The 14,207-nt window shown below is 33.3% G+C and overlaps 3 protein-coding genes across 3 annotated transcripts; 2 read left to right on the top strand and 1 right to left on the bottom strand.

Annotated features, from left to right (window-relative positions):
• Nucleotides 1–3,052: 3,052 nt before the first annotated feature.
• Nucleotides 3,053–6,233, bottom strand: LOC18023401 (phosphoglycolate phosphatase). The gene is made up of 11 exons (XM_006407421.2): nt 5,964–6,233; nt 5,746–5,868; nt 5,580–5,648; nt 5,319–5,423; nt 4,922–4,976; nt 4,283–4,356; nt 4,032–4,115; nt 3,821–3,961; nt 3,655–3,720; nt 3,471–3,580; nt 3,053–3,383 (listed from the first exon to the last, which is right to left on the bottom strand). The coding sequence occupies exons 1-11, from the start codon at nt 6,069–6,071 to the stop codon at nt 3,215–3,217; spliced, it is 1,104 nt and encodes a 367-aa protein (XP_006407484.1). The 5' UTR covers nt 6,072–6,233; the 3' UTR covers nt 3,053–3,214.
• Nucleotides 6,234–7,383: 1,150 nt separating this feature from the next.
• On the top strand, nt 7,384–7,793 carry LOC112088942. Its single transcript, XM_024159500.1, has 2 exons — nt 7,384–7,438; nt 7,603–7,793. Exons 1-2 carry the CDS (start codon nt 7,384–7,386, stop codon nt 7,791–7,793), a joined length of 246 nt encoding a protein of 81 aa, XP_024015268.1.
• A 2,617-nt stretch (nt 7,794–10,410) lies between these two features.
• Nucleotides 10,411–13,107, top strand: LOC18023400. The gene is made up of 2 exons (XM_024159569.1): nt 10,411–12,614; nt 12,856–13,107. Exon 1 carries the CDS (start codon nt 10,923–10,925, stop codon nt 12,585–12,587), a length of 1,665 nt encoding a protein of 554 aa, XP_024015337.1. The 5' UTR covers nt 10,411–10,922; the 3' UTR covers nt 12,588–12,614; nt 12,856–13,107.
• Nucleotides 13,108–14,207: the final 1,100 nt, after the last annotated feature.

The following is a 14,207-nucleotide window of genomic DNA, read 5'->3' as shown; positions in this document are numbered from 1 at the left end:
TTGAGATTATCTATCATAAAGTTTGACAAAGAAATGGGGAAAAGGCTAAATAATTGTTAACAAAAATAATGAACAGCATTTTAAAATAAATAATTAATCTATACCATTGTTTTGGTCATTTTTTCTACATTATCCTCTATATGTCAAAATCAACATTTTGCTGGCTGGGGAGAAGTGGACCCAATAATTATCTTTACAAATTCGTTTAAAAGTCGCATTACGATCACACCCACTTAATTGATATGAGAATAAACTAAGGTAAATAAAAGCTCAGATCCAACAGGGTGAGTACAATTTTCAAATTCCTAACTTTCTAATGTGCACCTCCTTTTCTCTCTGATTGTATTTCACAGGTAACGTGTCATTAACCAGTTATTTATAACTTTAGTTAGTTTTGTTAATTGTTTCAGTACTAACATTTTCTATTCTTGGATGAGAACGTGGATATTAAGATCCAGAAATAAAAGATATACCATATGGAATACTTGTTTCTTTTTAAATCAGTGGATCACTTCAGGTTTATAAGGAACGATGTTACATGTCAAACACAAGCTTTTTCACAATTTATACATAAATAAAACCAATTTCATTCAACTAAACTATGTTTGAAACTTTTTGCAATGCATAGAAAAATATGTTTAGAACAAAGCTTCAAAAGCCTAATAGCTAATGACAGTTAGGGACATTGGGAGAATCTAATCATTACAAGTTTAAGCTATGCACGATGGAACAAAGGATAAGAAGTCTCTCAAAGAACATTCTGAACATGATTAGTACTAAACATAAAAAGAGACCCCACTTTTATTTTTCTTTAAATCCTGCCAATAAAATGCCGAAATGAATTAAATACATTCATTATTTAATAATCAAAATCTTAATCTACTTTGTAAAAGTTTTGCGATTTATGCGATTCTGTGGAGTACTACAATTAATACACATGTCAACCAAACTCGCAATTTGAATCAAATGTCTTTTTAGATTTAACTTGTAACAATCAAATTGCTCCATTTATCCATTTCCCAAAAGGACAACGTCTTTTTTTTATTCTCTAATTATTCTCTTCTAATTCGACCACACATATGCAATTTATACATTATAAATCATTTCATTAGTAATTGGGAAATTCAAGATTTTATAGCCATAATCTGTTATACACCTTGGAGACAAAGTAAGTGCTGTGAGAACTTGAACTCCATCATCTCCGATTACTTACCGCGCGTGGGCCAAGAAGACAATAATTTTCCATAATCTCTACTCCCTCCAAAAGTTGATGGCAGAAGACAATATGTTCAAAGTTACTATATTTTTGTGTATTTGTAATAGATAACCTCATGACTATTTATAATTTGCAAAATAGGAAAACGCACTATTACGTTCCTGTACACTTTTCAATATGGCATTATTACTTTTGATATTTTTCTCTCACAACTTTTTCTTCATACCATATTTCTGTCTTTCATCTTTCTCTCTCCTCACAAATCTTTAATTTTTTCACAATCCTTCACAAAAAACACTTTAGAAGATTATCTATGTCAAAAGAATGAACACCAAAGATATGGATGTGGATATGATGCAAAAATAGGTGGAAGTGCAAATTTGGGTGTGAATTTTCTGGGAATTTTGATCGATTTTGATATCGGCGACAATGGTTCATATATTGGGTTTTTCTGGAGATTGAAGATGAAAAGTTGATGATTCATCAAGATTTCATTTGTCGTGTGAAATATAAAGTTAGAGCTATATCTAAATGTTTAAATGGTATAATAACATATAAACATTTAGAGGTAACATGTAAGTTAAACAGAAAATTATTAAGTTACCATGTTAAAACAAACGTTAGAGGTACAACACATAAATTAGCGTATTACAATCAAATATAACTTGTAACAAAATCATCATATCTAGAAAAATGTTAATGTTCCGACGAAAAAGAACATAAAAGTTAACTGATATCAACTATGTTATCGTGATAAACTAAAAGTTAGCAGTTAACCTACATATTTACATAATACGATATTTTTTAACATGCTACAATAACATGTAACTTGTTACAACTAATTTTTTTTCGTTTTTAAATAAAAAAGAAAGGAAAGAGAGAGACGGAGAAAAGAGGGTTATATGGTAATTAACATTCCGACCAAACATTGTAGAGATAGATTTACGTCTTGTCATTCCTATTCAGCTAATTTTGACCAAGTTTTGGTATTTCTAGCAAATTAACTCTATATTTTTACTGAAAATAGTTTAGATAAAGAATATATTTAAATTTGTTAAAAGTTATCAATCTTTTTATCAGTTTTTAAATAAATTCTGTTAACTGATTAGTAAAGTAATTTGATAATTTCCACAATTTCAGACACTCTCGGATCTAGTGTATAATGTTTGTGCAAAATGAAAGAACTTTCACAAAACAAAATCTATTGGTAACTTATGTTTTAATAGGCAACTTTTCATTTTTCGACTATGGTAAATAACATTAAAAAAAAAAAAAAAAGCAGAACCGATGGGTATGTTTCAGGTTCATCAATTCGCATGAACAATCACTGTTCCAGTTTTATCTTTTGGGTTCTACTTTAAAGGTATCTGATTCGTTTCAAGACCACACCATTGATGCCATTGTTCAAAGTTTCCAAGAATGTTTTCTTGGGTCCACTTTCCTATCGCTTTCTCAGGAAAATCCACACAACCAAAAATGTACAATGCAAGGTGACTTAAACATTGATCTTAAAGCAGCCAAAATACTTTGGTTCAAGGTCGCTATCATCGACGCACTTGAGTTTTGCTTCAAGTTCGCTGTTAATCTATCAGTATCTATCTTCTTTCTTTGCTATCGTGTTTAAGTTTGATTGGTGTATTCAAAGAAGATGTATAATTCCCTCTCTTCGCTGTACTTTGGAAGGCTACCTAATTTTATAAGATGAAGATTTGAAAAAAAAGGATAACAAGCTCGGAATTTCACTTGATAGATCCAGTTTGTAGTATTGTTTTCAGTTTCAAAATCTATACAAATCTTCAAAAAACTAGAGAAAAACTCTCTAAATTAATAAATAACTATCAATAATTAACATCTCTATAAAATAATATTTTTTCACATATAGAGGTTTTACTGTATATAAAACCACAATAACGTTGACCAAAAAAAAAAACACAACAAAAAGAACTTAAGAGGTAACGAACCTAACCTAACTACTATATATGCCACGATCCAATGCCTTTAGAATATGGTATCAATGGTAAGCTTTCTTTTGGGCGGCGATTTTTCAATGATTTGTTTCTCGTGATCCATAAATGTAGAACCTTTGTTCGCAAATAATCTTCTGAGGTTTATCACCGAGAGCTCAAAAAAGTTTCCAACAGCAAGATCAGCCTGAACCAGATCATACCTGCAGATTTGTATTTTAATAAAGTTAGAGGCCAGAAATGCTCCTTGTTCCCAAAAAGGATAAAAAAAGAGTAAATTTTATACTTACGCTCGATGAGCACCGATTAATCCAACAGCCATCATAGTACAATTGTGAGCAGCAGTTATACCCCTAGGATCATCCTCGAACACAACACATTTCGAAGGTTTTCTATCCAACTGCGCAAAAAGTTTCAAACTTTTCAACAAACCTTTCCAAGAAAATTGGCAAATTGAATCGTTAATAAAGGTACCTTCACAGCTGCGGAAAGAAATCTATGAGCTATTGATTCCATACCATCTTCCTCGGAAACTACTGCCTGGAACCGGAGAATGAATACAAGCATCAGTAGATATAGCCCCATGTTTCTATAAAAAAAAAAAAAAAAAGTGAGATGATTCTCTAAAGCTATTACTGGCCTGGAAATACTTTTGAAGTCCCATCCTTTCAAGAGCATTGATCATGTTTCTTCGATCAAGATTTGAGACAACGGCACAGGGAATGCGAGCAGTTGTGACAGCGTCGAGCCAATCTCTAAGTCCTTCTTTTGGTTCCGTGAGCTGAAAATATCGAACAACTCAGGTGAACCACCCCCAAATAAACCAGAAGATTGATAAAGAAAGACCTTACTCTGAGAAGATTTTCGTAGTATATTTCTGATAGCCTGAGTTTCAATCTGTCGATTTTGCTTTGCGTAGTTTCCCAAAACAGCACCTGAAATATTTGGAATCAACCATCAAGTAAATCCGTTTCCTTATGATATAACAGAAACATGAAGCTCCTTATGGCTAACTCGGAAATATAAAAGAATATCAAGAGAGAAGGGCTTGAATTCACTAGTATATCCAAGAAAATGACAACTGAGAAAAGAAAGCTCAAACCTTACTCAGCACATGGTCAGCGCCGGCATAAAGCATCAGTCTTTGGATGTCATCTTCCTCTACAATTTCTTTTCCTGCCAATTCAATTCAATGAACTCGATTGTTAAATATAAGTACGATAAATTTAATGCCTCTGAAGTTTAATACATACCAGCAAAAGAGCCAACCCCAGATTGTCTCAATAAAACTATTCATATATCAAAACTCTACGTACACTAGACAACTATATACTACAATGACCATCCAAAGCAATTTCTATATAGACAAAGCCTTTAACTCGTTCAAATGCAGATTTTAGCGTTTGTATATCTGTGAATTGTTGTCTCAGAAAACAATTCCAACTTTTTAAGACAGAATAGTTTCAATTTTTATCATATATTTTTGCAAAGTATAAAAGCATAATGACGATTTACAAAGGAGTTTTGACGAAGACCTAAAGGTTGTGGGTTTATTTAAAGGAACACACACACTAATATAGAACATTTAACGTCAAGAGAGAACGCACTGATATCACTCGACATTCCTCAGAAAGGGTACATGGGCAGTACTAAGTAGATACTGCACGATATCTCTTTCCGCTCACACGTATGCAAAAAGAAAACAGATTTTGGTAAAAAGCAGGAGAGAATAAAAGCTTACCTTCTTCGGTAGATAGCTGCTTCCAAGCATCCAACTTCAAACTTCGAGTATCAGCCTACAAAGTTTGAAAAATGAGAAATTTCGACTCCTGAATCCAAAATTAGTAAGCATGGATATTGCAACCTTCTAAGTTACCAGCTAACATAACAGCATCGTCTAAAGAAGCAATAAACCGATACTTCAAAACTGGAATGCGTGGACAACGCAATTCTATTCTACAATTTTTTAAAATTTACCAAATAATAGGGGCAGCATCATGATCGAAACAAACTAAAGACCGATATGTTTAAGGCAAATCCTCATAGGCCACCAGACGAGGAAGTGATCATAGGTAATCTAATTTTTAGCTACAAGAGCTTTCGGTATTGCAAACATAAAGGTGGTGTCAAAGAATTACCACGACATTGTCCCATGAGAAAATAAGTCCATAGGCTTCATCTGGTTTCATTGCGTAACGTATTCTTTGAAGAAAACCATCTTGCAGTTTCTCATTCCAGAAATCCTACTTACAAGCAAAAAAAGGAAATTATATGTTACCTACATAACAAGCTTTCCAGAAGCAGCTCCGAAACGAATTACTCGGCTTCCGATGAAGCGAATGGACTCCAAAATATTAGAAGAAAAAAGTAAAAGATTCAGAAACATCGATAGCTCTTACCACATCCACTTTAAGAGGACCATCCTGTCTAAAAGTTTCAAACCCTTCTCCATACTCAGCTCCAATCGCCTATAATTCAACAAATCATCAAATAAATTTCAGCAACTTTCCTCCTCAAAGCCCAGGAAACACAAGAGACGTCTCTGAGCTATCGGATAAAAATTACCTCTTGCATAAAGAGTTTGTTTGGCTTGAGAGGAAACCCACTAACATCGCCGTTTTCCGAAGACCCAGAAGAAGAACTCCTCACTACCAGACGCTGCTTCACCAACTTCGTATCTTTCGGTATCTGAAAAAGAAAAGAAAAAAGCTTACAACTTTAGAATTGCCACTATCGATTTCGGATCAAAGCTAAAGCTATTGTAATAAGATGCTTCTACAAACCAGTAAGCTGAGATTCGATGCGGGATTAGAGCGAGGGAAGCGAAAAGACGGTTTAGAAGAGATGAGCAGAGACGAAGGGCGAGTACTGCACGAGCAGTCCATGATCATTAATTAGGGCTTCTTCGAAATCAGAAACTGGGTAGAAGATGAAAAAGCATTCGTTTTTTGATCAGGTAGAGAGAGGATTGTTGCATATAAATCAGGGTTTGCACACGGAACTATCTAAAGGCCTTTGTTTTCTGGTTCATACGTTTAGAGCCAGACAACGTCTCGTCTGGTGGGTAAATACAGAGAGCCAGAGATTGAGAAAATTAAACGCTTTTATCCAATGGATCACACTATGGATGCCGTTTTGTATGACGTCTAACGCAACGAAGTCTGCATCTGAAAAACACAAACGCTTAGATTTTTTTTCACGGCTATAGAGTGTTTGTGTTAATGGGCCAATCAAATCAACTAAATTAGGATGTTAATGGGCTAATCAACCAACTATGTAAGTTTTGTGCTCTTGTGACCTAACCCAACTGATTTTAAGTTATCCTTTGAAAAACTTAATTTTGGGTTTAATGATTTATGACTTGGTTGTTTGTTTATTACAGTTCTTAATTTTGTATTTATCTTTAGGTTTATGTGTGGACAAAAAAATAAAGCTGACTTTTCTGGTTTGTAACTGTAGTTATGATTCATCTAAAATTTTGAATTAGTGTTATGTGTTATGTTTTTTAGGTTTAGTGTTATGTTTGTTACATGACTTTTCTGGTTTGTAACTGTAGTTATGATTCATCTAAAATTTTGATCAATATGATCTGTTACATTGCTTTGTTTGGGACATCAACATTGGTAAATTCCAAGCTAAAATGTCTAACATTACTACCATCTGAAGCTTGTAGAGTTTTTTTTTTTTTTTGCAAATCCAAGGAACTAATCGAGATTGTGAAAAGTTACATATTCACTTTGATGGAATTGTCTCACTGGACATGTTCTCATCTCGTGGGAAGAAAATATCAATATGTTAAAAGAACAGAACTGAGAAGTAATATAGTAGAATCACTCACCCTTGTACTAAAAGAGGCGAATTGAAAGAGCTGTCATGCAGAGAACGATGACTGAATCAGATCAATAAGAAACATTTATTTTTTGTTAAAAAATTATGATACAGAGATAAGTACACTAAATATAGAAAAAAAAAAATCATATAAAATCCCATTTAAATATTTTTGTCAGATTATGAACCATATACAAAATGATGACTTACCACCAAAACATGATTACTCTAACAATATAAAACTGCACCCACAAGGGTGATAATATATCAAACTCAACACTATTTTACTATTGGGTCTCTCTTATATCTTGTTTTTTTCCGATAACGATCTCTCTGTCTCTCTCTTCTCTGTTCATAATAAAAATTCCGAGGAAAATGAAGCAAGTCTCTAACATTTTCATTTTCTTTTGCCTCGTATCTCTCATATCCCGTAAGTAGTGTATTTATCTTTTACATGATAAGTGATAACCTAGTTAAGATTGTACCGATTTTTATAAACTAGAAAGTTAATCAGCATAACTCTTTTCAAAATTCTATTAATTAGTAACAATTATTAGCAACTTACTCTAGTTTTTAACGTTATATATATATAAGATATAACAATCTCAAGTATTAGCGTGGTGGAGGGTGGAAATACGTTGCAAGACGAGGAGGCCATCTCGCATGTGATAGACCAAAAGGCTTCTGTACATGATGTTGAGCATCCACAAAAAGCTCCATGCGCTGATTGCACTTGGCCATGTGATCCTGTTGTAGTTGGAGAAGGCTGTATTTGCCGTTGTTAATTTTTTTTCTATTCTATTCAAAATATTCGTCCATAGTGTATTCGGACCTTCGATAAAACCATTGATAAATATTACAAACTCGTAAATCGACATGATAAGAATATCCGAGATCTGAGTTCCTTTCTCGTAACAACATAAGGATCCAACTATTTGTTGTATACGCAACGCATAAACGACGACATAAGTTTTGTTTATAATTAACACAATAGGCCATGACAAACATCATATATATATATATATATATATATATATATATATATATCACTGCCTCTACCACCATCAAATATTCAAAATAATTGCATAATTAATTTGTAAGAAAAGATTGTTGTGTTCCAAATTAAAGATTGAATCCAAAACGTGATAAAAAATTACATTTAGTTAATCAATGGCTTCGTTTCTCACTTATAATATAAAACATTACTACGTGAGAATCTCGGCGTAATCGAGATCGTTACTCCATCAGTTAAGAGTCTTGGAAGGTGAGAACTGACAAGTAAATTATCAAAAACGTAAAACTACAATGTGAAAAAAGAACAGAAAACTACCTACGTTTTCTTTTCTTGATTGCATTAGATTGAAACTGATACGAAATATTCATCTTGGATTAGATCTGATATTATACTCCCTCCGTTTCATACATAATAAGTGTCGTTTTATATTTCAATTTTTTGTTTCAAAAAGAGTGTTGTTTTGTATTTTCAATGTAACTTTTTATTTTTATTTCTTGTTTTACCCTTCATTTAAAGATAATAGTCTTTATAATTAAATATTATAAAAGTATATTAATTAGGGATATATTTGTATATTTTATTAATTTCTTAATCTGTGTGAAATATGTCAGAGACACTTCTATTATATAAAGACTCAGTTGAGTCTCACAAGCTTGACACATCAGCACTCATTTTTATGACACATCAGCTCACTTATTTATTATTAAAAAAACTAAATTAAAACTAATTATTTTTATAGTCATTTTCCCTAGAATTTAATTATTTATTATGATGGCTTTTTGACTTCAGCTTTTGATGTCTCATATTCTTAATGACGCTTCAAACATTATTAATATAAAGATTTTTTTTTCTAAATGTTTCAACGCATATATGTAGAAGAAAAAAAGAAGAAAAGAAGTAAAGATAATCTCTACTCTACAGCTTTAAATTGAAATTCATGCAGGTTTCTATGTAGAAGCCTACAACAATAAACGTTGTCCACAAATCCACAGTTTTAGATCTACTTCTTGGTTAGGGTCAGAGACATTGATGGTAACACTCAATTGTGTTCGTTTAAAGGAGAAGAAGAATTTTGTTTGAGAATTCTATAAATAGTAAATAGCAAGACGATATCGAAGGTTGCTATGATCAAGAACTTTCTTTTTTTTTACTTTACTGTTTGAATGTTAATTTGCTACATACATTTTTCAAGTATGGTGACTATAAACTTATGAAAGATGATTAGCTACTATGAAAATTACTGATAAATTTTTTTTACCTTGCTTATTTGGGTTCTTAAAAGAGAAATTTGCAACTAATTTAATTTTTATTACTAAACATTTTTTGACTTTATGATAAGTAAAAAAGAAAAAATTCTTACTATGAATTTTCATATTCGGTTATTAGGGAATCTATAGGGGTTCGCTTAATGGAGGAAAGATGATCAATTATATTGGCAAATGGTTAGCGTTATATTTTCAAGTTGATGATGCAGTGATCTTCCTAACATGGTTTAAATAAAACACTAGAACAAATCATTGAATGTGATACATGCATGGAAATCAAAGTAAACAAGCGTTGGAAACAAGCAAGGAAAAAAATGAAACATTTGTTTAGGTAAGTTAACGATAATTAACACGCACTGAATTTAGTAAACTTGAGTAAGCTTTACAAAAAAGTAAAAATTCGCTAATGGTTTGTTCTTTTAAGTTGAATTTAATTCACATAACAGAAAAAGAAGAAGTCTCTACCATAAGATGGGTGGTATAATGATCATGTAAACTACTCTGATTTGAAGAACTATTTGATGCCGCAAATTTCTTTGTGTTTGAATAATCATGAGAATTATCTTACTACTTTTGATACCAGTAAAAACAATTATGGATTACATATCTAGATTTGATGGATTCTCATATCTAGATTTGTTTTCTTAAAAAAAAAACTGATGTAGTCTTAAAAGAAGAAATTAACAGTTTTTAGTAGAAGAAAGTTTAATAAGCTTTTTGAAGATAAAATAAAAAACCAATATAAAAACCAACCAAAATAAAAATACTTTAAAAAAATATGTAAAAAACTAAAAAAAACCAATAAATTTATTAAAAAAAAAAGAGCCAGTAAAAAAGTTAACCAAACCCAGAACATCTTAAGAAAATAAGTAAAACAACCAAAAATCTAAATTTAATTAAGTTTTAAGCATTAAATAAATAATAATTAAAAAAGCAACCCACGCATTTGCGTGAGTAATTTTCTAGTATTATAAAACAGAAGAAGTATTAACTGAGAAATATTTTAACGTGTTTTTTTTTTCTTTGGTTTATACAATAAACTCAAAAACGTTTCTAGCTCTTATTTATTGATTATTCATTAAAAGAAAAAAAAGTAATAGGAACGTCCAGACTGGCGGGCTGATCAATGCTAAGTTAACTGCTACCAAGAGAAAAGAATCTGAGGCTTCTTCTTCCTCAACGACCAGTCAGTCTTGTTCATCAATTTCACACCATAAGCCTTTACCTTTTGATCCCGCGCTTATTGCTTCTTCTTCAAAGTTTCCATTTTGAAAATTCGTCGTCTGAGTAACCTTCTCTTTCTTTTTTCTTCAAAGTTTCCATTTTTGCTTTCCCTGTAAATTGCATCTGATTCGAATTTTGGGCATTTATTAATTCGATCCAGCGAGTTTCCCAATTAGGGTTTGATTCCCTTTCCTTTTCATCTTTTCTAGTCAAATCTGAAGACTTGGTTGGTTTTAATGTGCTGAGAGAAGCTTCGTCGGCAAGTAGAATCTCGTCTCCTTTGAGTCAATTTTAAAAATATATTTCTTCTTCTTTCTGGGTTTTATATTCTTTGCCAACAATGTTTAAGCTTGCATAGCATATATGCTTCTGAGTAGCTTTTTGCACGATATTTGAAGAGATAAAAAGAAATGGGATCGAACTGCGATGGGAATTTGAAAGGTGAGATTGAAGAATCTAATGGTTCTGGGAAAAGTAAGGCTCTTTGCCCTCTCGATGTTTCAACATCTCGAAGAACTCTGATCGGTGTTGGTAAACCAAAGAGCTGGTCGATTACTGCTTTGCCTGATGCATCTAGTAGAACCAAGCTTCTGAAATTCGGTTCCCCTTCAGCTAAATTCATGAAAATGGCGGAGGAAAGAGACGAGGTTTCAAGGTCAGTGACGAGCTCATCAAGCAGCCATAACTTCCGGGAAAGAATCAGTGGTGTGCTTCACCGGAAAATTGACTGGACTTCTCTGATGAATATGGGGAAAGAATGGATTAAGAACCCAATCAACATGGCTCTCTTCGTGTGGATACTCGTTGTTGCAGTCTCTGGTGCGATTCTCTTCATGGTGATGACTGGTATGTTGAATCATGCTTTGCCTAAGAAGTCACAGAGAGACGCTTGGTTTGAAGTTAACAACCAAATCCTTAATGGGTTGTTTACTTTGATGTGTCTTTATCAGCATCCGAAACGGTTTTATCACTTGGTTCTTCTTTGTAGATGGAAGCATGACGATATTACCAAGCTTAGGAAAGTGTATTGCAAGAACGGGACTTATAAGCCGCATGAGTGGATGCACATTATGGTTGTTGTCATTTTGCTTCACTTGAATTGTTTTGCTCAATACGCGCTTTGTGGTCTTAATGTTGGATTCAGAAGATCAGAGAGGCCTCCCATTGGAGTAGCCATATGCATCTCCGCTGCGATTGGAGCTCCTGCAGCTGCGGGTTTGTACACTATGCTTAGTCCACTAGGGAAAGATTATGATGATGATTCGAGTGTAGATGAGGAGAATCAACTGCAGCGTGAAGAAGGGTCTGTGAGTCGCAGGGTTACTTTAGAGAGGAGGTATTCGTTTGCTTCTACTTCTGCTTCTGCTGGTGATGGGATGGTTCCGGTGAGTGATCCTCAGTGGAGTGGTGGAATTATGGATATTTGGCATGATATTTCATTAGCTTACCTCTCACTTTTCTGCACTTTCTGTGTGTTTGGATGGAACATGGAGAGAGTTGGGTTTGGGAACATGTATGTGCACATAGCGACGTTTATCCTCTTCTGTTTGGCACCTTTCTTTATATTCAACTTAGCTGCGGTTAATATAGATAACGAGACGGTCAGGGAGGCGCTTGGGATATCTGGAATCCTTCTTTGTTTGTTTGGTTTACTCTACGGTGGATTCTGGAGAATCCAGATGAGGAAAAGATACAAGTTGCCGAGCTACAAGTTCTGTTTCGGAAGAGCAGCGGTTGCTGATTGTACGCTTTGGTTGTTCTGTTGCTGGTGCTCTTTAGCTCAAGAAGTTAGGACTGCAAACTCTTATGAGATAGTGGAAGACAAATTCTGCCAAAGAAGTGCAGAGGAGAAGAGTTTGGTGTCTCCTTTGCCTCGTGAAGAAGGTGTGTTTGATCCTAGGTTTGGTCTTGGGAGCTCACCGAAAAACATGAGCGGGGCTAACTCTCCAAGCCCAAGCAGGTTTTGGGAAGAGGTGCATAGTCCAGATGTACAAACGCCTAGAGAGAAAGATGAAGGTAAAAGCGAGGTTGTTCTGACTCCACCCTCTCCTCTGTCTATACACAGAGAAACTTAACAGTTTGATTATCCTTACTACGCTTGGGTAATTCTCCTTTCTTTGTCTTCAGTTGTTGTATAAATTTGATTTGTGTGAAACGTTTGAATGGAAGTCTCTTTGTTTGTTTGGGTTTACTCAGTATGATGAAGCGGGTTTTGTCATGTTAGAGTTTTGTAACATTTCCCGGTTTCTCGTTTTTTTTTTTTTTTCATTTTCTATAACGTAAATTTGTCTGTCTTGTTTCAATAGGAATTTTGTGCGATTTAAAGTCTGTCTTTGCTTGCAGGCTTTGCTTGTCTGGTAAAAATGCTGGTTGACTCATGAGGTATATATTCTCAGATAAATCGTGGGAGATTATGAGACAGTCATGTCTCATTGCTTATGAACTTAGTGCGATTTTCTTTTCTTCGGATAAACCCAAGATTTTGTCCAGTTTGGTATAAGGCTTTGATGTTTGGACATTTGGGTTATTCGATCTAGCAAATAGGAATGGACATATGAACCGACACCTAACTAAACTGAAAAAACCAAAATTCTGTAAACAGCTTTTTTTTTTTTTTGTAACAAAGAATGTACCAAATAGATTTAACTATAAAAAATACTGTACCTATCCTCTGTATCGACTATCAATAAACTGAACCAAACCTAGCCGAATCGGATCACACCGGTTCTTTTGCTAGTCCTATGTGCTATCAGTAACTAAAAAATAATCGAATCCAACCGAAAAAACGGATGTTCACTCCTAATAACGATTTGGTTTTCGAACAATTGTATTTATATTTGAAAAATCTTATAGAGATTTATAGACTTTCTTCGTTTTTATTCTTTCTTTTCTCTCGAGACAGTAGTTTAGGTTTGCGGGATATTCTAGTTCAAAACTTGGTTTCGTGTTCTGGTATAGTTCGTGTTTATTCCTAGGCTCAGTGGATTACATAAGGGAATTCACATGGCTATAAAATACTTTTTGAGGCCGGTAAATCGGTAATGGTATTTCACTATCTAGGCATCTAGCCATAAGCTTTAACAAACAATATAAAACTATATGTAATGTCACAAATTGTCATTTTAGACCAAGTTCACTATCAATATGCAATATAGGAATTAGGCGTCGATGTCACAAGAGTTATTTTCGTGGATAATCGCTTCACAAATCCACTAACGTATATTATTTTATTTGTTTTTGTAAACAACTTTTTATAGTCTTTTTTGGCTATAAACTTTTTTTAGTTTCTTGTGTAATCAACTTGTTGTCTAATTTTAAGTTTTATATTTTTTTTTTATCAAAGCTTGTCTTTATGTTCCTAGTTCGACCAAAAGTAAATAAAATAAATAATACATATATATATATATATATAAACATAGTTAATTATATATCGATGTAGAGTTTTCCGTATTTGATTTGAGGCCACTATCGATTTTTTTTTTTTTAATCAAAGGCCATTATCAATGTTTGAACACCATTTTAACATTTTCTGTGTATAAAAAAAACATGAATACCACATACACTGATGAAAGGGTAAAAACTTTTGAAAACTATTTAATTATTAATTTATCCAAATATTAGTCTAACTAGTCGTTGTTATAATATTTTGTTTTCTAACCACTGTTACACAAATATTGATGTCTATATCTGGTCGA

This window comes from Eutrema salsugineum, unplaced genomic scaffold (assembly GCF_000478725.1).
Source record: "Eutrema salsugineum unplaced genomic scaffold, Eutsalg1_0 scaffold_13, whole genome shotgun sequence".
Lineage (NCBI taxonomy): Eukaryota > Viridiplantae > Streptophyta > Magnoliopsida > Brassicales > Brassicaceae > Eutrema > Eutrema salsugineum.
This window is presented reverse-complemented; position numbering and strand designations above follow the sequence as displayed.

Coding starts and splice junctions, on each gene's coding strand:
- LOC18023401 (XM_006407421.2), bottom strand. CDS start 6,071: ATGATCATGGACTGCTCGTGCAGTACTCGCCCTTCGTCTCTGCTCATC. Junction 5,649..5,745: donor ACAAACTCTTTATGCAAGAG/GTAATTTTTATC, acceptor GTTGAATTATAG/GCGATTGGAGCTGAGTATGG. Junction 3,721..3,820: donor GACTTCAAAAGTATTTCCAG/GCCAGTAATAGC, acceptor CTCCGGTTCCAG/GCAGTAGTTTCCGAGGAAGA.
- LOC112088942 (XM_024159500.1), top strand. CDS start 7,384: ATGAAGCAAGTCTCTAACATTTTCATTTTCTTTTGCCTCGTATCTCTC. Junction 7,439..7,602: donor CCTCGTATCTCTCATATCCC/GTAAGTAGTGTA, acceptor TATATATATAAG/ATATAACAATCTCAAGTATT.
- LOC18023400 (XM_024159569.1), top strand. CDS start 10,923: ATGGGATCGAACTGCGATGGGAATTTGAAAGGTGAGATTGAAGAATCT.